Below are 22,529 nucleotides of genomic sequence, written 5' to 3'. Positions count from 1 at the left end.
AACTTGGACTGGTTGGGTGAGTGGGCAGATGCATGGCAGATGCCGTATAAAGTGGATAAATGTGAGGTTATCCACTTTGGTGGCAAGAACAAGAGGGCAGATTATTATCCCCCATTGTGGGGGGATGTTCTTTATGTTTAAAACTCTTATTAATGTTATGTCTGTATTCTTTCTTTATGTGCTGCAAAATGGCAAGAAGCATTTCACTTCACTACACATAGGTGTATGTGAATGTGACCAATAAAATACTTTTGACACCTTTGATATTATCTGAATGGTGTCAGGTTAGAAAAAGGGGAGGTGCAACGAGACCTGGGTGTCTTGTACACAAGTCACTGAAAGTAAGCATGCAGGTACAGAAGGCAGTGAAGAAAACTAATGGCATGTTGGTCTTCATAGCAAGAGGATTTTAGTATAGGAACAAGGAGGTCCTACTGCAGTTGTACAGGGCCCTGGTGAAATTGCACCTGTAGTATTGTGTGCAGTTTTGATCTCCTAATTTGAGGAAGGATATTATTGCTATTGAGGGAGTGCAGCGTAGGTTCACCAGATTAATTCCTGGGATGGCAGGACTGACATATGATGAAAGAATGGATCGACTGGACTGATATTCACTGGAATTTAGAAGGATGAGAGGAGATCTTATAGAAACATATACAATTCTAGAGGGATTGGACAGGCTAGATGCAGGAAAAAGGTTCCCGATGATGGGGGAGTCCAGAACCAGAGGGTCACAGTTTAAGAATTAGGGATAAGCCATTGAGGACTGAGATGAGGAAAAAGATTTTCACCCAGAGAGCTGTGAATCTGTAGAATTATCTGCCACTGAAGGCAGGGAAGGCCAATTCACTGGATGTTTTCAAGAAAGGTATAGCTCTTAGGGCTAACGGAATCAAGGGAAATGGGGGAAAAGCAGGAATGGGGTACTGATTTTGGATGATCAGCCATGATCATATTGAATGGCTGTCCTGGCTCGAAGAGCCGAATGGCCTACTCCTATTTTCTATGTTTCAAATCAACCCAACCTCAAGTATGTACCAGCAAAATACTATCAGCACGTCTCTTGTCCGACCAGGGACCAGAACACCCTTGACCACTGCTACACATCCACAATAAAATGCCTTCCACTCTATTCCCCTGCCACATTTTGGGAAATCTGATCATCTAGCTGTGCTTCTACTCCATACCTATAAACATAATCTACTAATAATAATAATAATAATATATTTTATTGTCATTGCACATAAGTGCAACGAGATTTGGGTATGCAGCTTCCATCCAATGTTATAACTTAAATAACTAATACAATTTAGATTTAGATTTAGATATCCCGAGAACATGGTTTGTAAAAAGAACATTAAAACAGTAAAACAATCAAAACAGTTCAAGCAGACTAAAGTGCAGATGTGTCTGTGCGACGTGACCATCTGAGGGTGACAGTCCATGGGGATGGGGAGGGGCACTCAGCAGGTCCGGTTCAGAGCCGCTATAGCTCTGGGAATGAAGCTGTTCCTGAGTCTGGAGGTGTGGGCGTAGAAGGCCTTGTAACGTCTGCCAGAGGGAAGTAGTTCAAACAGTCCATTACAAGGGTGTGAGGAGTCTTTATGGATCTGAAGTGGGAAGATCGGGTACAGAAAGTTGTTCAGTGCTGGTCTGTGTAAACAGATGACATCCTAGACGACTGCTTAGAATCAGTGGACTGGTGCATGGACTGGGAATCTGCGGCTAACCTGAATGAGTAAACCACTGGTGTGGCAAACTTCATCAGCAAGTGTGTAGAGCGGTGCGTGCCAACGAAGACAACCCGATGTTCCCCAACTGGAAACCATGGATGAACCGCGAGGTCCGTGCCCAAGTGAAGGCCAAGACCACAGAATTCAAGCTAAACAATCCCGAGCGGTGCAAGAAATCTTTCTAGGATCTTCACAAAGCCATCAGGAATGCCAAGAGGCAATATCGGGGTAAACCCGAGTCCCAACATAACCGCTCAAGCACCCGTCAATGGGGCAAGGCTTGAACAAGACAGGCCACAAAGTGATGTCAGGCAGCATCAACGGCAAAAGTGCGGCCCTCCCCAACGAGCTTAATGCATTCTATGCTCACTTTGAGCAGAGGGCCAACAGGGCGATGATATCAGTGCCAACAGACTCCAGTGGGCCTGTTCCCAGGGTCTCTATTACAGAAGTAAGATCGGCGTTCCCGAGAGTGAACCCATGGAAAGCAACTGGCCTAGACGGAGTCAATGGCTGCATCCTTAGGACCTGTGTAGACCAACCAGCGGAGTATCCACAGACATCTTTAATCACTCCCTACTCCATTCTGAGATACTAACCTGCTTCAAGAAGACCACTATCAATGCCCGTGCCAAAGAAAAGCAATATCTCATGCCTTCTTGTCTATTGTCCAGTGACCTTGACATCCACACGCATGAAGTGCTTCGAGAGGCTGATTATGACCCACTCCAGTTTGTCTACCGCCACAAAAGTCCACTACTGATGAAATCTCCCTGGCCCTAGATTCATCCCTGGAACCATGGATAAGAAGGATACCCACGTCAGACTATTCCTATTCATTGACTATACAGCTCTGCTTTCAGTACCATTACCCCAACAAAGCTCATCTCCAAACTTGTGGAACTTGGAGACAGCGCTCCAGTCTGTAGCTGGATCCTCAACTTCCTGACCCATAGACTACAATCAGTGAAGATAGGTGACAAATCTAGCAGGATGTGTCATGTATCTTGTCATGAATCGTTACACTGTAAATGGGTCGATTGTAATCATGTATTGTCTTTCTGCTGACTGGTTAGCACGCAACAAAAACTTTCCACTGTACCTCGGTACACATGACAATAAACTAAACTGGTGGCACAATGGTAGAGTTGCTGCCTTATGTCCCTGTCCCATTTAGGAAACCAGAATGGAAACTTCAGTAGACTTTGCGCCCCACCCAAGGTTTCCGTGTGGTTCCTGGAGGTTGCAGGTGGTTGCAGGTAGTGGAAGAAGGTAGGGCAACTGACAAAAACCTCCGGGAACTGCATGGAAACCTTGGGTGGGGCTTAAAGTCTTCAGAGGTTTCCGTTCAGGTTTCCTAAGTGGGACAGGGGCATTACAGTGCTTACAGGGCCAGAATTCGATCCAGGTTCAATCCCGACTACGGGTGTTTGTCTGTACGGCGTTTGTACGTTCTCCCCGTGACCACGTGGAGTTTTCTCCGAGATCTTCGGTTTCCTCCCACACTCCAAAGACGTACAGGCTTGTCGGTTAATTGGCTTGGTGTGAATGTAAAAAATTGTCCCTGGTGCAGGATGGTGTTAGTGTACGGGGATCGATGGTCAGTGCAGGCTCGGCGGGCCGAAGGGCATGTTTCCGCTCTTATTCTCTGAACCGAACTAAACCAAAATCATCCTCCGTGATAATTCTCAACACTGGTGTCCTGCAAGGATATGGTCTCACCCCCCTGCTATACTCCTTATACAATATCAACTCTTAAAAGTATGTGCATAGCAATCTGTGGTGTGAATTTGTGGAATGGTCTGGAACAGGAGATAAAACATAGCACAAGCATAATTCAGTTTAAAAAGATGTACAAAAACACTTGTTTAAAAGGATATTGGGATGAGGATAGGTGATTGTGAGTGGGATATTTGTTATACTGATTGTATTGGGAAGGGTGATTATAGAGTGATGGGTTGTATATATGACTAAGATACTGTATAGTATACGAGGGTTTTTTCTTTTCTTTTTCTTTTTTTCTTTTTTGTATGGCTTTGTAAATATTTGTATAGTGTATAAATGTAAATAATTTGGTGTACATATAGTGGCTGGTGTACATATGGTGTACATATAGCTGCTAAATTTGTATAAGATAATTACAAGCAGTTGAATAAGGGGTGGGAATTAATAAGCTTTGGCTTCTTCCTGCTTTTCGAACACATACGATTTCATTTATTTATAGATATTGTTTATGACAATTTATAAATATTCTTGTTTTGTTTTTTGTATGCTGTTTCACACTTGTTTTTATTATTTTATTCTGTTTGAAATAAATAATAAAATAAAATAAATACATTTTAAAAATTGAATACCAATCCAGCTCAATCTACAGGTTCGCAGATTATATCACCGTAGTGGGCCGTTGTCGAATAATGACAAGGTAGTGTACAGAAAGGAGATTGAGAACCTAGTAAATCTGTGCCAAGACGACAAACCTCTCCCTCTAAATCAGCAAGACAAAGGAGATAGTGACTGACTTCAGGAAGCAAAGCAGTACACACACCACAGTCTACATTGTTGCTGCCAAAGTGGAGATAGTCGAAAGCTTACGGAAAATGTAGAATAGATCGTCGTTAGCTTGGGGAAAGTGACAATGAAGCATACAGAGATAAAATTAAATATTACCAGCAATTTGTCCTGGTCCAGCCACAACAATGCAATCAATGGCTAAGAAAGCACTTCCTTGGAGGCTCGGAAGATTAGCATGTCCCCAACAACCCTCAACAACTTCTACAGATGTGGCGTAGAAAGCATCTTATCGAGATGCATCATCGCCTGGCCTAGAAGCAGCTCCATCCTAGATTATGAGGAACTGCAGAGAATTGTGGACATAGACCAGACCATCGCACAAACCAGCCTCCCTTCCATTGACTCCATCTAAATTTCACGCTGCCTCGGCAGGGCCACCAGCATAATCAATGACCAGTCTCATCCCAGACACTCCCTCTTCTCACCTCTCCCATCAGACAGGAGATACAGAAGTTTGAAAACACATAGGCTCAGATTCAGGGATAGTTTCTTCCTAGCTGTTATTAAGCAGCTGAATGAGCCCACCATTAGCTAGTTTGCAGTTCTGACTTCCCATCTATCTCATTGTAGACCTTTGAACTTGCTTTAATCAGACTTTGTCGGACTTCAATGTTATATCTGTGTGTTAAATGATGTGGACTGACATAAAATGCTGGAGTAACTAAGCGGGACAGGCAGCATCTCGGGACAGGCAGCATCTCTGGGTGACGTTTCGGGACGAGACCGGTCTTCGGACTGAGAGTCAGGGGAGAGGGAGACACAGAGATATGGAAGAGCAAGGTGTGAAAACAAGACATCAAAGGGGAAGAAGCTCAAGGAAAATGTAGAATAGATCGTCGTTAGCTTGGGGAAAGTGACAATGAAGCATACAGAGATAAAATTAAATCAGGAGGACAGTCTGGGGGAACTAGGATGGGTGGGGGACAGAGAGAGAGAGGGAAAGCAAGGGTTACTTGAAGTTAGAGTAGTTAATATTCATAAATGTTGTATCCTGTATCCTTCATTTTTGCAGGGTGATCAGTTTGACTGGATTCAAGTGTGTTGATTGGACAGCACCCAAACAAAAGCTTTTTCATTGTATCACGGTGCACGTGACAATAATAAATAAACAAACAAACCTGAGAGCTGTAGAAGATGAAATATGCTGCAGGTACCAGGTTCAGACAGGTCGGGTCTTCCTATCACTAATCGTCTACATGTTTTATCCAGGTTAGAACGACGTGCTTGGTAATTTTTAGAACGTTAAGACTTTGAGGTGCATCCATTTTTAGTTTCCTGCTCAAACAGATCAATGGCCACAAAGTGAGCCGATGCAACTTTTTGTCTTAAGTCTGCCTCTTGTTTTTAAACAATTCATGAGCTCAGTACAGCTTGTTTAAGATTGTTATATTTTCAGACATGTCAGGTTGGATATGGAAAATAAATATGTACTCAGAGTGTGGTGGGTGTATGGAACGGGCTGCCAGAGGAGGTAGTTGACGCAGGTTTTATCCCAGCGTTTAAGAAACAGTTAGACAGGTACATGCCGGAAGGGAGAGTGTGCGCTGGCGCGCTTTAGCTGCTGCTGCTCTCTCTTCATATTGTGTTTTTGATTTTTGTCTTTGGATTGAATTCTGTTTTTAATTTGTGTACTGGTGATGTCTTTACTATTTATTTCAATCCACTTACATGTTTTTACTCTATTTGCTAAATTTTGTAAGGTGTCCTTGAGACTCTTGAAAGGCGCCCATAAATAAAATGTGTTATTATTATTATTATTATGGATAGGACAGGTTTGGAGGGATATGGACCAAGCACAGGCAGGCAGGTGGGACTAGTGTAGCTGGGACATGTTGGCCGTGTGGGCAAATTGGGCCGAAGTGCCTGTTTCCACACTGGATGACTCGATGACTTGGTTCAGGTTTGAATTGGCTATAATCATTTTATACTTGAAGAGACCTCTGCAAGTCTGGGAGGAGGGAAAGCAATTACCAATATCTTCCTCAGGCACAAATGAGCCTTAAAGATGGACTTCAATGGTTTTGTGTGCTGAAGGCCAATTTAGCTTCCAGCTTGATAAGAAACAATTGTCAGGTGGAGCATTAAGTATCTAATTGCTCCTAAATTGCCCATGAATGCTCATTAAAAAGGCTGCTCAACATTTTAGTGCTTAGCACCTAAGCTGAAGCCCTCTTTTGGGTTGATTGGGGAAAAGAGTCATAGATGCTGAAGATTTCAGTCATAAATTAAAGGTACAACTCAGTGCGGCATTACAATGCTTGCAGCGCCGGAGATCTGGATTCAATCCCCACTACGGGTCTTGTCTGTACGGAGTTTGTATGTTCTCCCCGTGACCTGCGTGGGTTACTCCGAGATGTTCGGCTTCCTCCCACCCTCCAAAGACGTACAGGTTTGTTAGATTAATTGGATTGGAGTATGTATAAATTGTTCCTAGTGTGTGTAGGATAGTGTTAATGTGTGGGGATTGCTAGTTGGTGAGGACTCGGTGGACCGAAGGGCCTGTTTCCGCGCTGTATCTCTGAACTAAATAAACTAAACTAAACTCCTTTAACTGTTTAAGAAGGAACTGCAGATGCTGGAAAATCGAAGGTAGACAAAAATGCTGAAGAAGGGTTTCGACCCGAAACGTTGCCTATTTCCTTCCCTCCTTTAACTGTTTGCTTCCTGTGGGACTTTGAAGAGCACTTTGGAAACACATAAAGGATTCCATAGACTCTTCATGAAAACTTCATCATCATGTATTCCTGAAAAAATATCTTCACTCGAGGACTGGTCTATTCCACATAAAATGAGTACTGGTTATGGTGAAGAGGAGATGTGGCCAAAAAACTGTAGCTCCAGCTTCAGAGATGAGTGGGGACAAGGGTGAAGGAGTCTTCTTCCTCTCTTTGAATAGAGGTCTGCCCCTACACTTGAAGGATGTGCTGGCTCCGGAGAGGGTCCAGAGGATGTTTACAAGAACGATCCCAGGAATGAGTGGGTTAATATATGATGAGCGTTTGACAGCACTGGGCCTCTACTCGCTGGAGTTTCCAAGGTTGAGGGGGGACCTCATTGAAACTTACGGAACAATGAAAGGCCTAGATAGAGTGGATGTGGAGAGAATGTTTCCACTGGTGCAAGAGTCTAGGACCAGCGTTAAAGGACGCTCTATAAGAAAGGAGGTGAGGAGGAACTTTTTTGGTCGGAGGGTAGTTAATCTGTGAGGGATGTGGAGGCCAAATCGGTGGATATTTTTAAGGCAGAGTTAGGCGCATTCTTGATTAGAATAGGTGTCAATGGTTATGGTGAAAAGGAAAATGGGATTAGGAGGCAGAGATCAGCCATGATTGAATGGCGGAGTAGATTTTTTTTTAATTAGAAGTAAGTACTATACAGTGGTACCTTTTTTCAGGTGCCAAATATATGTTGGCATGTTACATTCTTATGTACAACTTCATTTTTTTAATTTTTTTTTTTTAAAGAAATGAGAGAGAGAAAAAGAGACTAGATAATAGAGAGTAGAAAAATGTGCAGTATGTGTAAAGAAAGACAAAAAAAAAACGAAGAGAGAGAGTGAGGGAGAAAAGTAAAAAAGAAAAAAGAGAAAGAGTAGAAAATAGGAGATAGGAGATGAGTATTTGTATTCTTGAACCATCTTTCACCCAGACCTGAAACAGTTGGTTTGTACGATTCTGTTGCACCACATGCATCCAAGAAGTCGATAAATGGAGACCAACTCATTAAGAATTGGTCTGGTTTATCTATTAGGAGGAATCGCATTTCTTCAAGGTGTGCGTGTCCAACATATTTATAATCCACATTTTAAGCGTTGGTATGGGTGTGTTTTTCCAAAATTTGAATATGTTTTTTTTGCTATTATTAACCCATAATTTTAAAATGAATTTTGAAATGTGTTTAATTTATTCCCATCTCCCGTTACTCCAAGTATAATCATTTCAGTGTTAGGCTCCATTTTTATCTTGAATAATTTTGTAAATATATCAAAAATATCGCACCAGAATTTATGAAGTTTTATGCAGGAAACAAAAGAATGTGTATATTGGCATTTTGAGATAGACATTTGTCGCAAATGGAAGAATTATTTGGATAAAATGTATTCAGTCTAGTTTTTGAATAATATAATCTATGTAGAAATTTGAATTTGTGTCTTACATTAATCGAACATTTATGTGTATATATATCAAATACTTTTCCCATGTTTCTTTTGTGATTTTTATCATTAGTTCATGGCGGAGTAGACTCAATGGGCTGAATGGCCTAATTCTACTCCTATAACATGAACTCTGAACCACCTTTACCTGGGACCCCATGCTACTTCCAAGAACATGCTAAGAGTTACCGAGCTGTTGTGAAACCTGTGGTTGTGCAAGCCAACACATTTCACGTCTTTAGTGAAAGTGGACGGGTCAAGTTGTACATCTCGATATTTGTGCCATCTTCTAAAAGGGATAATGACCCAAGATGGAAATCCAAGCATACTATATATTTCAGTGCAGACGTAAACGGACTTTGATGCCTTACCTCTTCACCAACTTGAATGCCTGAGCACTTCTTGCCATGTTCCCCTGTTTGATTGATATTATTCTTGCAGTAGGCTGTGTAATGCATTGAAACTCCTTTGGGCAATTTGCTGTTATCAAGAATTACCTTAGAAGCCAAAGCCTGTAATGAAAATTAGAAATAGAGACATCACTACGCTCTATTTCTAAGCAGCTCTGTACCTCCGTACACGCGACAATAAACTAAACTAAACTAATTGTGCAAGTAGAGAAAAATGGTCAAATTTCATGGAAGGTTCTGTTCTTACTTGATAAACATCAATCAACCCGGTTGCATTTCTGGAGTTTGATGTTTGAAGTCCAACTTCAGACTTTTGAATGTATACTTGGAGCGCCTATTCAAACATGAAAACAGTATTATTTTTCTGCATGTCCGTAACTCGCTACAAATATAATCAGAGAATAGTAAGCACTATGCAATGCTCTGTTTCTAAGTTTAAAAAAAAAGTAACAACAAAAATCGTGTCATGCTTTGAAAAAATGAGTTTAAGATTTGTTCTTGGTGGAAGAAACAAATGCGATCAGTAGATACAACTTCGAAAGAGTTTTTTTTTTAAATCTATCCCTGTATAGTTCAAGAGACGAGTGTTTTATTGTCATATGTCGCAGATAGCACAATGAAATACTTATATGTATATGTGGGAGGAAACCGAAGATCCCGCAGAAAACCCACGCTGTCACGGGGAGAACGTACAAACTCTGTACAGACAGCACCCGTATTGAACCCGGGTCTCCGGCGCTGCAAGCGCTGTAAGGCAGCAACTATACTGCTGCGCCACCGTGGCCGCCCCTTAAATTGGGATCCCTTGTTATTGGGAACTTTCCAGGAATGCACAATAACCCTAACCCAGGAATGCATTCATCGGATGGTTGATTCTGGGTGGTGGATGAAAGTTCCTCTTTATATATATATAAAAATATGTGTATACAGTATATATCTATATACACAAATATCTATGTATAGATATATACTGTATACACACAGCAGTAGAGTTGCTGCTTTATAGTGCTTGCAGCGAGATCTTCGGTTTCCTCCCACACTCCAAAGACGTACAGGTTTCTAGGTTAATTGACTTGGTGTATGTGTAAAAATTGTTCCTAGTGTGTGTAGGATAGTGTTAATGTGCGGGGATCGCTGGTCAGCGCGGACCTGGTGGGCTGACGAGCCTGTTTCCGCACTGTATCTTTAAACTAAACTAAACTAAGCAACTTATTATCAACCTAAGGATGATGCCCACTATTCCACAACCACAAGAGGCTGAAGCCAGTGTAGGAAGGTGTAGAGTCAACAAGCAAACATCATTGGTCCTCTCTTCATCTCCACCTTATCACATCTCTTCCTTCTGTTCTCTCCATCACAACCCCTTCTCCGCAACTTCAAACTCTTTCAACTCTTCTTCTCTTTCCACAGATGCTGCCTCGCTGGCTTTATAAGGAGTGTGCAGTTAGGTTTTACCACTACGTTTCTGCAATATTCTGTCGGATTTCGGGGATAATTGCAAACCCACACTGACCTTTCTATCCTGAAACTCCACCACTGCCAGAGTGAAGTCACCCGAAAACTGGAGGAACAACACCTCCTATTCTGCTCGGGCACCTTTCAACCCAACAGTATGAACATTGAATTCTCCAATGTTGGGTAACTAACCAAATAACACAGCCTTCCCCACCCCGCCCCTTTTTCCCCTCTTCCCTTCACCCTTTTCTCTTCCCCTTCCCCTTCCCTCCCATTCCCCCTTCCCCCTTTCCTTCCCTTCCTTTTCTGCCTTCCACTGTCCCCCTTCCCCCTTCCTCCCTCCCATCCCCCTTTTCCCCTCCCCCCTTCGCCCATCCCTTCTCTAAGCCCCACCTGGATGATCGCCCTTTTCATTCAGAATCCCCTCCCCATCCACCTATGTCCCTCCCTCTGGCTTCACATATCACACTGCATATCTCCAGCCACTTTGTCTTTTCCTCTCTAGCCTTTGTTCAACCGCCTTCCCCTCAGTCAATGCCGCCTCATCTGTATCCACCTATCACTAGCCAGGTTTGTCCTGCCCCTACCTCTCTCCCAGCTTTCACCACCCGCTCCTCCCAACTACAATCTATCTACGGAACGATCCCGACCTGAAATGCCGCCCATCCACGTTCTCCAAGCGATGCTGCCTGACCTGCTGCGTCACTCCAGCACTGCTTGTCTTATTTTGTAAACTTGCACCTGCGCCACAAGAGAAAATTAAATCTCTCATCTCATTGAAAGATCACTGCTGAAGAAGGCCATTCACACCACTGAATCTCCACTGGTTCAAACTCTACATCGAAAACTATTGTGCAATTGTCTTTTGAATGGTGAGCTCTTTTGAATGGTGCAATTTTCCTTTGAACAGAAATGAAAAGAATACATTTAATCAGAAATGTCTTTTTTTTTTTTAAGAAGGCAATATTATAGAGACTTATTCTACCTCAATCAGCTTTGAGAAAAAAAATATTGCCTTTTTAAAAAAAAAAATGAAATTTGTGATAAAATATATTATTTTCATTTCTATTGCATTCATTTAGCTGTAACCCTGAGTTTGAATCCATTTATAACTACTCCACCATTTAACAATCCATCACTAAAAACCTTTCACAATTTTGGAAATTATCTCTTAGATAAGCCCAGCAAACGTTATTCTTCAGTAACTTCGGTTTCTTCATAAGAATTGCCTCCCATATCTCATGCCCTTCTGACGAACGTTCATAATTGTTTTACATGATATTAAAGTTATCCCATTGATGTTGTGTTCAAATCAGGAAGCAACATTAAAACTGTGGGCAAACATACTTTGAATAAGGCATTCCCTTGCATCCCTTCTCTCTCCATCTCTCCGCCACCCTTGTGGTCATTCTAATTATTGTGGCGTCTTCTGAAGAAGGGTCTTGACCCGAAACGTCACCTGTTCCTTTTCTCCAGTCCCCGTCTATATCTCTCATTCCCTTTACCCTGATTCTCAGTCTGAAGAAGGGTCTCGATCCGAAAAGTCACCTATTCCTTTATATGCTGCCTGACCTGCTTAGTTGCCCCAGCCTTTTGTGTCGGTCCTCAATTTAAACCAGCATCTGCAGTTCCTCCCTACACCATTACTATCATCGTTGCTCTGTGGAATATTCACACTGGGTTCATCACTACACGCTGACTCGTTTGGTACCGTGACAATGGAGAGCTTCTGAGAAGAACCTTCTCCAGTCTACTAGAATGCCCCAAGGCAAGTTTTGTAAGTTTATGAAATAGCCATACATTAATACAGTTAATGAAGATTCCACTGGAGGTTTCTGAACTCAAGAATCCAAATTCAAGATTTGCCATTAGATAAGGAAGGTGAAAACAATATGAACAAATTCGGAACATTGTCACTTCGAGGCTGGGTTAGCAGGCTTTAAATTTATGTTCATTCAAATCATTATCAAAAGAGGTGTTGTGGTGATCCTGTCAATTGTTGGTGCCTGTATTTAATTAAGTTTAGTTTAGTTTAGAGATACAGCGCGGAAACAGGCCCACCGAGTCAGCATCGACCAGCGATCCACACACTCTTATGGGCCTGTCCCACTTAGGCTATTTTTAGGCGACTGCCTATAATATCCTGTAAAAATCATTATTTTTAGCTAAAAACATTCAGCTTGCAAGTTTAACTTGGCCTATACACCTTAACCTAATAGTGAAGGTTTAAAGGTTTTGCAAGAGCGTCTGGTTCCACAATGCAAAAGGATGCTCCACTTGCAAATGACTGTTGTACAAAACTTCAATGTTATTATAGTTCGGAATCATTTCTGATCTTGGAACTCAGTGTATAAAACAATTGGCAGCTTCGCATCAGGCAGTTTCCAGGTCCGAGTGTGTATGAAAACAATAACAGGAAGTTGACTATGCACCTGCCACACCTTAGCCACTTTTACTGTGGTTTTCAATCTTTATCAATGGTTTTAATCTATAATTCATAAACCAATATACAAAATAATGTTTTGTTTAATTCCGTCCATGCCACAATATTTTAGAAATACTATTTATATATTATACATTATAATATATTATATATTAGAAATAGATTGGTAACCAGCATACATTTTATCTTTTATATATTTGCTACCACATTTGAATTATGTATTTCATCTGGAATAATGTTTTATCCTTTAGTTTTTAGATTAGTTTAGTTTAGAGACACAGTGCGGAAACAGGCCCTTCGGCCCACCAGGGATCCCCACACATTAACATGACGCACACCAGGGACAATTTTACATTTATACCAAGCCAATTAACCTACAAACCTGTACGTCTTTTGGAGTGTGATGAGAAAACTCAGGTCACGGGGGAGAACGTACAAACTCTGTCCAGACAAACACCCAGGATCACAAGTAGTCAGGATCGAGCCTGTGTCTCTGGTGCTGTAAGGCAGCAACTCATGGTGCTAGACACAAAATGCTGGAGTAACTCCGCGGGACAGGCAGCATCTCTGCATAGAAGGAACGGGTGATGTTTCGGGTCGAGACCCTTCTTCAGACTGAGCATCAGAGCAGAGGGAGTTACAGAGATAAGGAAATGTAAGAGATCAAAAGAGGTGAAGGTCAAGGAAAATGTAGAATAGACTATTGTTAGCAAGGAGAAGGTGACAACAAAGCAAACAGAGATACAATGTAATCAGGAGAACAGTCAGACTGGTCGGAGAACTGGGAAGGGGAAGGCATGGATGAAGAGGGAAATCAAGGGTAACTTGAAGTTAGAGAAGTCAATGTTCATACCGCTGGGGTGTAAGCTGCCCATACCAATATATAAGGTGCTGTTCCTCCAATTTGTGCTGGGCCTCACTCTGACAGTGGAGGAGGCCCAGGACAGAAAGGGCCAGTGAGGGAATGGGAGGGGAGTTAAAGTGCTGAGCAACCGGGAGGTCAGGTAGGTTTAGGTGGACAGAGTGGAGGTGTTCAACGAAACGATCGCGAGCCTGCGCTTGGTCTTGCCGATATAGAGGAGTCCACACCTAGAACAGCGAATACAGTAGATGAGGTTGGCAGAGGTGCAAATGCCTCGCCCTGAAAGATGGTTAGGGTCCTTGGATGGAGTCGAGAGGAGAGGTAAAGGGACAGGTGTTGCATCTCCTGCGGTTGCAGGGGAAAGTACCTGGGGAGGGGTGGTTTGGGTGGGAAGGGACGAGTTGACAAGGGAGTTGCGGAGGGAACAGTCTCTGCGGAAAGGGGTGGAGATGGGAAGATGAGGCCAGTGGTGGGATCCCGTTGGAGGTGGCGAAAATGTCAGAGGATTATATGCTATATGCAACGGTTGATGGGCTGGAAGGTGAGGACAAGGGGGACTCTGTCCATGTCATGATCTGGGGGGGGGGAGCGAGGGGGGAGGGGGAGCAAGAGCGGAGCTGTGGGATATTGAGGAGGCACTACTGAGGGACTCATTTATGATGGAAGAGGGGAACCCCCATTACCTAATGAATGACGACATCTCAGATGTCCTGGCATGGAAAACCTCATCCTGGGAGTCTAGAATAGAGTCTTCACAGGAAGCAGGGTGGGTAGTCTAGATAGCTATGGGAGTCAGTGGGTTTGTAATAGACGTCAGTCGATAGGCTATCTCCTGTGATGGAGACAGTGAGATCAAGAAATGGTAGGGAAATGTCAGTGAAATTTCACTTGGACCATCTCCGACATTTCCCTACCATTTCTTGATCTCACCGTCTCCATCACAGGAGATATGCCCCCCAAGTCCATGTAGTTCAGAGCTTATTTAGAGGTTGTTGTGGCGGCTCCTAAGGGTCGTCCCATTATACTGCCGAACCCCTCGGCACAGGAGTGGTGCAGTCCGGAGGCGGTCCTTAGCCGGACGGTATAAAAGGCAGGGTTTGGGTGCCATCTTTGCCTGGTTTCGTCTTCCCCTGAACCGGGAGGAAATAAAGTATAGTGCTTCTCAAACTGCGGACTACTTGTCTCATTTGAGACCCACGCACTACATTGGTGACCCCGACGTGATGATAGCCGTCTTGGGTACGTCAGGCATGGTGAACCGGGAATCAAGGGTAACTGGTTATAACCCCGCACCAGTCCATTTCGAAAAAAATGTAAGTGGCCCCAGCCAATATGGTGCTGTGAAGTCCCTGGATGTGGGGTCACTCTGACAGTGGAGGAGCCCAGTTGAAAGGGCCAGTGAGGGTTGGGCCGTCGGTAATCCCCACAAGGTCGCCAGGGAGGTCACTTAGGGACCATGTGGAGTGGGGACAGCCCAAGGGCTGCTCAACGAAACGATCGGACGATCCCCTTGGGCCTCCATCGTGCGGAATTCCCGCCGTGCCAGACGCAGTTTGTCTGGTGGCAGTCGTCGTGCTCGTGCATGGAGGGGTGGGCCGGTAGTCGGGATATAATGTACAACTCCGTGGCTGGGGGTTGCCGAATGAAACTGCGGAGTGAGAATGTCCGGGAACGCAGCCAAGATTGACCAGCCGGTGCTGGTTGCTCAACCTCGGCCCCGAGGGCGTCCCCCCTCACGACTCCCTCCCTCCCCTGTCACTCCACCTGTCCTGGCGCCGGCCCCTCGACCTGTCCCTCCTATACGCCCCGGTTGAAGCCCCGGAATCTGCTGACTTCCTCTGCATGTCGTGGCTTGGGGGGGGGGGGGGCCGGGGGGGGAGGGGGTGCAAGAGCCGGCTGTGCGTTTTGTGCCTCTGGTTACTGGGGGGGGGGTCCTGTGGCGGCTCCTAAGGGTCGTCCCATTATACTGCCGAACCCCTCGGCACAGGAGTGGTGCAGTCCGGAGGCGGTCCTTAGCTGGACGGTATAAAAGGCAGGGTTTGGGTGCCATCTTTGCCTGGTTTCGTCTTCCCCTGAACCGGGAGGAAATAAAGTATAGTGCTTCTCAAACTGCGGACTACTTGTCTCATTTGAGACCCCACGCACTACATTGTAGTGTTTTAATAGCCCGATGGCTGCAGGGAAGAAGCTGTTCCTGAACCTAGACGTTACAGTTTTCAGGATCCTGTACCTTCTTGCCAATGGCAGGGGTGAAAATGAGTGTGTGGCCAGGATGATGTGGGTCTCTGATGATGCTGGCTGCTTTTTTGAGGCAGTGACTCTGATAAATCCCTTTGATGGTGGAGAGGTCAGAGCCGGTGGTGGACTGGGCAGCGGTCATCACTTTTTGCAGTCTTCTTCGCTCTAGGGCATTCAAGTTGCCGAACCAGGCCGTGATGCAATGGCCATCATAATAAAGGGAGTAGAGGCGGTATATCCCAGCTGCAAACGTGGCTCCAAAATCTTGCATCCTGATTCTAGTGAGTGGAAACTCAGTCTTCCACAAGCAGAGGATAGACACAAAAAGCTGGAGTAACTGAGCGGGTCAGGCAGCATCTCTGGAGAGAAGGAACGGGTGATGTTTCCAGTCGAGACCCTTGTCAGAAGATGACAGTACAACATACAATGACTAGGGTAGAGAAGAAATGGAGAGAGAGGGGATGCAAGGGTCACTTGAAGTTAGAGAAATCAGTATTATCCCACCGAGTTACTCCAGCCTTTTGTGTCTGATTTTGAAGACTTGACTGGTTAAGTAGAGCATAGAAACATATAGAAACAGAGAAACATAGAATATAGGTGCAGAAGTAGGCCATTTGGCCCTTTGAGCCTGCACCGCCATTCGATATGGTCATGGCTGATCATCCAACTCGGTATCCTGTACCTGCCTTCTCTCCATACCCCCTAATCCCTTTAGCCACAAGGGCCACATCTAACTCCCTCTTAAATATAGCCAATGAACTGGCCTCAACTACCTTCTGTGGCAGAGAATTCCTCAGATTCACCACTCTCCGTGTAAAAAATGATTTTCTCATCTCGGTCCTAAAAGACTTCCCTCTTATCCTTAAACTGTGACCCCCTAGTTCTGGACTTCCCCAACATCGGGAATAATCTTCCTGCATCTAGCCTGTCCAACCCCTTAAGAATTTAGTAAGTTTCTATAAGATCCTATAAGATTATATAAGAGCACATTCAGGTCAATGTGTTATACATGTAAGAAATGAAATGATAAGAATTTTAAATGCAAGATTTCTTGACAGAATGGAAGAACAAGAAAATTGACGTCCGAAGAAGGGCCTCAACCCAAAACGTTGCCCATTCCTTCTCTCCTGAGATGCTGCCTGAGTTACTCCAACTTTTTGTGTCTATCTTCAGTTTAAACCAGCGTCTGCAGTTCATTCCTGTGCACTTCCGCATGCAGCCCAGGCAAGTGTTTGAAGGTGCATGAGATGTGAGGAGAAAGCGGCAGACCAAGTTCTGTTCAATTCTACCAGTTGACGAAATATCTTACAGATATCTTACAATAAAAGTTGGATTGTAGGGATGAAGTTCAAAGTACAGATGCACTTTTAATTACAAAAAGTAAATGTCAACACTGCTGAATGCTCTAATCAGACTGCAACATCAGCTTTATCTGTGACTTTGACAGCAATGACATGGATTATAATTGCTTGATTGTTACAAGAGGGTGTAACTCGTTTCAGTAAACCTTGTTTAGTCTGCCCATAACAATGTTCTGAATCTGCTCAATTACTGGTCTAAAGTCACCCACCACAACATAGTTTTAGTACTATGCATGATTTATTTTAGTCTATACAATATAGAGCGATGAAAACAGACTGAATTGTTGTGCAAGGCAATGATTCATTGCAAAACAAAGTATTAGGTTATGTGAACAGACCAATTTCCTTCCTGCTTTTTAAAAAAGAATGAGCCTAATGGAGTCTTGAGAGCAATTTATATTCTATTGGCATTCAAAGGGCTGGTGGGAACTTTTTTCATGGGTTATCAACACGAGGTGAGCTCAGAAATGGGCCTGTCCCACTTGCGCAACTTTTTCGGTGACTGCAGGTCATTGCAGGTCGGCGAAAAATTTCAACATGTTGAAAATCCAGCGGCGACCAGAAAGACACTACGACTCTTTGGGCGACTGAGGAGACTACTCACGACCATACAGGCGACAGACACCCTGGCGACATGTTGCGGGGTGAAGCCAATATGGTCGTGAGTAGTCGCCTAAAGAGTCGTACCTTGTTCTGTTCGCCGCTGGATTTTCAACATGTTGAACATTATCGGCGACCTGTAACGACCTATAACGGGTGCCGGCAGTCGCCAAAAAAGTTGCGTAAATGGGACAGACCCTTAAGTCTTGGGTTTGTAGGAGCGGCATGCTACAGTCACATCTGTAGCTTGTGTGCACAGTGAATCATAGGAAAGATGATGTCAGCTGCATAGTGAACATGCAGCAGATAGACAGAAGATGTTAGAGTAAATCAGCTGGGGTAAAAACGTTCCTGATGTTGGGGGAGGTCCAGAACCAGGAGTCACGGTTTAAGAATAAGGGGGAGGCCATTTAGGACTGAGATGAGGAAAAACCTTTTCACACAGAGTTGTGAATCTGTGGAATTCTCGGCCACGGAAGGCAGTGGAGGCCAATTTACTGGATATTTTCAAGAGAGAGTTAGATTTAGCTCATGGGGCTAACTGAATCAAGAGATATGGGGAGAAAGCAGAAACGGGGTACTGATTCTGGATGATCAGGCCATGATCATGGCTTGCTCGAAGGGCTGAATGGCCTATTCCTGCACCTATGTTCTATGTTTTCCAACTCAGCGGAACAGGCAGCATCTCTGGAGTGAAGGAATGGGTGACGTATAGGGTCTAGAAACTTCTTTGGTTGAAACCAGCATCTGCAGTTCCTTCCTACACATGCAGTATATATATGCATCAGAGCATGCATGGAGATATTAATCAGCATTTACTGCAATACCACTTTGGACTAAACATAGATAAAAGAGCTGAGGTCCAGGAACGAGATAAGATTGATATTACCTATGATATTCGCAGCCTACAATTGAATTTTTTTCATTGAAACTAAACAGATTTAGATTTTCCACTGAAAAGCTGCCAAAGTCAAAGTCAATTTTATTCGTCACATGCACCCGAAGGTACAGTAAAATGAATTTGCCAGCAGCGATACACTTAAAAAGAACACCCAATACACAATAGAATTTAACACAAACTTCAATTAAATGCCGTAATTTCTCACAGAATTAAATTCTGTACAGAATAGTGAAAGGCTTGGATAGAGTGGATGTGGAGAAGATGTTTCCACCAGTGGGAGGGTCAAGGACAAGAGGTCGTAGCCTCAGAATTAAAGGACGCTCGTTTGGGAAGGTGATGACGAGAAATGTCTTTAGTCGGAGGGTGGTGAATCTGTGGAAGTCTTTGCCACAGAATGCCGTGGAGGCCTAGTCGGTGGAAAATTTTAAGGCAGAGGTAGATAGATTTTTTATTAGTAAGGGTGTCAGGGAGAATGGGGTTGGGAGGAAGAGATAGATCAGCCATGATTGAATGGCGGAGTAGACTTGGCCAAATTCTATCCCTATTCCTTATGACCTTCCGACCTTATGCTGTCAATTATGGTTCGATCTTCCTGCCTGAAGGTGTGTCTGGGAGGCAGCAGGACTTCTACCCAGACCTACCCAGACAAGGGATGTGTCACCCTCTTCACCAAGCAACCCCGGAAAGTGAGCTGAATCTTTAGGCTTTCTTACCTTGTAGGCATCTTTGAACTCTTCCTTAACCACAAAGAGAAGCTGGATTTTATTGTCGTTAAGCTTCCGTGCCAATCGAGTAATGGACGGATATCTCTGCGATGAGAAACATTTCAAAATTATACAACAGCAAAATGCAAAGAAAATACCAAATGCTCGACACCAGCTGTTTTGTTCAAGGTGAGATGTTTGTCGGCACTGGGTCTGTACTCGCTGCAGTTTAGAAGCATGAGGAGAGTCCTCATTGAAACTTACAGAATAGTGAAAGGCCTGGATAGAGTGGATGTGGAGAGGATGTTTCCATTAGTGGGAGAGTCTAGAACCAGAGGCCACAGCCTCAGAATTAAAGGATGTTCCTTTGGGAAGGAGATGAGGAGAAATTTATTCAATCAGAGGATGGTGAATCTGAGGAATTTGTTGCCACAGAAGGCTGTGGAGGCCATGTCAGTGGATATTTTTAAGGCAGAGATAGATAGATTCTTGACTAGTACGGGTGTCTGGGAGAAGGCAGCAGAATGGGGTTGAGAGGGAAAGATAGATCAGCCATGATTGAATGGTGGAATAGACTTGATGGGCCGAATGGCATAAATTCTGCTCCTATCACTTCGAAACTTATGTGGTCACATTAGGCGCAAGACATTTTGATTTCTACTCGAATAAATTGGTGTTGAGGCAGGTGAGGGAGTGAGGACAGGGGATAATTAAATGCCAGGGCATTTGAGGCACTCAACAGGTCCTCGAATTTAGGACCAATCTAGGAGGTTTGAAAATCCTGGTGGAAAGTTCAAAGTTGTAAAGTTTATTGAAAATGGAACAAACTCGATGGTATATGGTTTAGAAAAGTCGCCTCATTGCAGGTGGGTCCTGGGTAGCTGAGGGGAAATAGTAGCCTCAATCACTGAACTAAGTATGGAAATGGAAATCACAGAGAAACGGTTGTGCTTATCTGTTGGATCAAGTTCCTTGAATGCACACAGGCACGGAAATCGCCAACAAAACATGGGGGGGGACCGGAGGGGGACACAATTTCTTGGCGGCCGTGCACAGACACAGACACAGACACGAGGCTTCGGAGGCTTCAGCAGTGGGCCCTGTGGACAGTAATTATGGGAACGACGTCCCAGGCTTACGGCCAGCGTGGAGAGGCAGTGTTAACTCCATCTCGCCGGATTAACCTACAGCCCTGCCTGGACTCGCAGTCCGGAGCCGTGGAGCTAGTGCTGCTTCTCCACGCTGGCCGTAAGCCTGCGCCGCCGTTCCCATAAATCCAGGCAGGGCTGTAGGTTAACCTAGCGGGACAGGCAGACTTGAGCTGGATTTAGCGCTGGCTGTGGGCCTGGGGGCACCGCTCCCGTCTGACTCCCGATGTCCCTGGCCATCCCCGTGCGTGTGGGTGGGGCACTCGGGTGGGGACGGGGATGGTCCACTGGCAGTTCGGCAGCGATTGCAGCGCTGGAGACCCGGGATCGATCCTGGCTGCGGATGAGGCGCAGGTCTGTGTCCAGGGCTGCCTAGAGTGTTTTTTGCTTGTGACCCTATGACTGGGGCATGCAATTCAAGCTCCGCTCTATGATCTTTGCTCCACCAGGACGTCTCCCTCCTCCAACCATCGCGCTCTATCCTCAGTCCCATCCCCCTACTTCCGCCTCTGACCGACAACTCCCTCCTCCAATCATCGCGCTGAATTATCATGTCCCTCCCCCATTGCCTGCTGACCGACATCTCTCTCGTCCCATCGGCGCCCTCGATCATCAGTCCCACCCCCACTGTCTCGCGGAAAGCAGAGATTTCACTGGGTTTTAAAATCCGGATAACAAAAAATGGGGGGGGGGGGGGGATTGACCCCACCTCTCAAAACAGGGGGGGGGGGAGGATGTGTCCCCCCTGCCCCCCCCCCCCCCCCCCCCCCCCCAGGGATTTCTACCCCTGAATGCACAGCACATGTTAGAGCAGCAATTCAGCCTCGGGTTCACAAGGCTCATGATATCAGAGCATCCCAGTGCTCTCAAATAAAAGTACTGCAAATGTACAATAATCCACCTCCTCAGGTTCCCCACCAGTTTATCGCCCCCAAGCTAGATTTAAGTTTTAGTTTTTCTTTAGTTTTAATGTTTAAGTTTAGTTTAGAGATACAGTGGGGAAACAGGGTCGCACCGAGTCCACACTGGCCAGCGATCCTCACACACAAGCATTATCCTACACACACGAGGGACAATTTTCAATTTTAACCAAAGCTAATTAACCTACAAACCTGCGCCTCTTCGGAATGTGTGGGAGGAAACCGGGGCTCCAGGAGAAAGCCCACACGGTCACAGGGAGAATGAACGTACTATCTCCAAACAGACAGCACCCATGATCAGGAATGAACCCGGGTCTCTGGTGCTTTTAGGCTGCAACTCTACTGCTGTGCCACCATGCCGCCAGTTAAAAGAAAATTCATTGGAATCGATCATCGGATATTTGTCATTTTTAATAATTATTTCAGAGTGTTATCTAGCATCTCCAACCTAAAATACTTTGCAAATGTTACAAAGTCTGGTGGTTCACCCAAACCCCCCACCACAGCTTCTCAGATGGTCAATTAACCCTGGCCTGCCCTCATTTCCCACATCACAAGTAAACATAATACCCACCATTGTATTAAGTGGTCGCCTGTGCTGTGCTACTATCTAATATCCCATTAGACTAATATGGTTACTATCACCAAATATCCCATTAGATATATATCTTACTTAAGTGAGAGCACTTGAATCATGTTAATCAATATTAAGTTCAAACTAAGGTTGAAGAAGACAGTGGAAATTGTTCTAGTGCTGTGAAACTCAATATGAAACATGCAAGGATTTTCCTTGACGATGTTGTTGTATTGTCTGCCGGGGGATTTTTATGTTGTATCCGTCAACATCAAAAGCCAGCCTACCTGATGGTGACCGGAGATGTAGACACCCTGAGTGTCAAGTTGGCAGTTCCCATCACTGGGCAATCTTCTACCACGTGTGTTATTTCCCGCAAAGTGAAGTTCCGTGTTACTGTAGAAGACCAGGAGTCGCGTGGCATGCCGCCAACCAATTATATCCTGTCACACAAAG

At 44.6% G+C, this 22,529-nt stretch overlaps 1 protein-coding gene across 2 annotated transcripts in view; it reads right to left on the bottom strand.

The window, feature by feature from the left end:
* Nucleotides 1–22,529, bottom strand: part of LOC129715298 (integrin beta-1-like) — a 114,298-nt gene that overhangs the window by 40,788 nt on the left and 50,981 nt on the right. For both annotated transcript variants that reach the window (XM_055665161.1, XM_055665168.1), the window contains exons 7-10: nucleotides 22,361–22,516; nucleotides 19,441–19,536; nucleotides 9,115–9,201; nucleotides 8,829–8,969 (exon numbers count right to left, since the gene is read on the bottom strand). In XM_055665161.1, the coding sequence (XP_055521136.1) occupies nucleotides 8,829–8,969; nucleotides 9,115–9,201; nucleotides 19,441–19,536; nucleotides 22,361–22,516 (480 nt within the window). The remainder of the gene's footprint in view (nucleotides 1–8,828; nucleotides 8,970–9,114; nucleotides 9,202–19,440; nucleotides 19,537–22,360; nucleotides 22,517–22,529) is intronic.

The sequence above is a fragment of the Leucoraja erinacea genome, chromosome 2, assembly GCF_028641065.1.
Source record: "Leucoraja erinacea ecotype New England chromosome 2, Leri_hhj_1, whole genome shotgun sequence".
Classification (NCBI taxonomy): Eukaryota; Metazoa; Chordata; class Chondrichthyes; order Rajiformes; family Rajidae; genus Leucoraja; species Leucoraja erinaceus.
The sequence above is the reverse complement of the archived record's forward strand: the minus strand, read 5'-3'. Positions and strand labels throughout refer to the sequence as shown.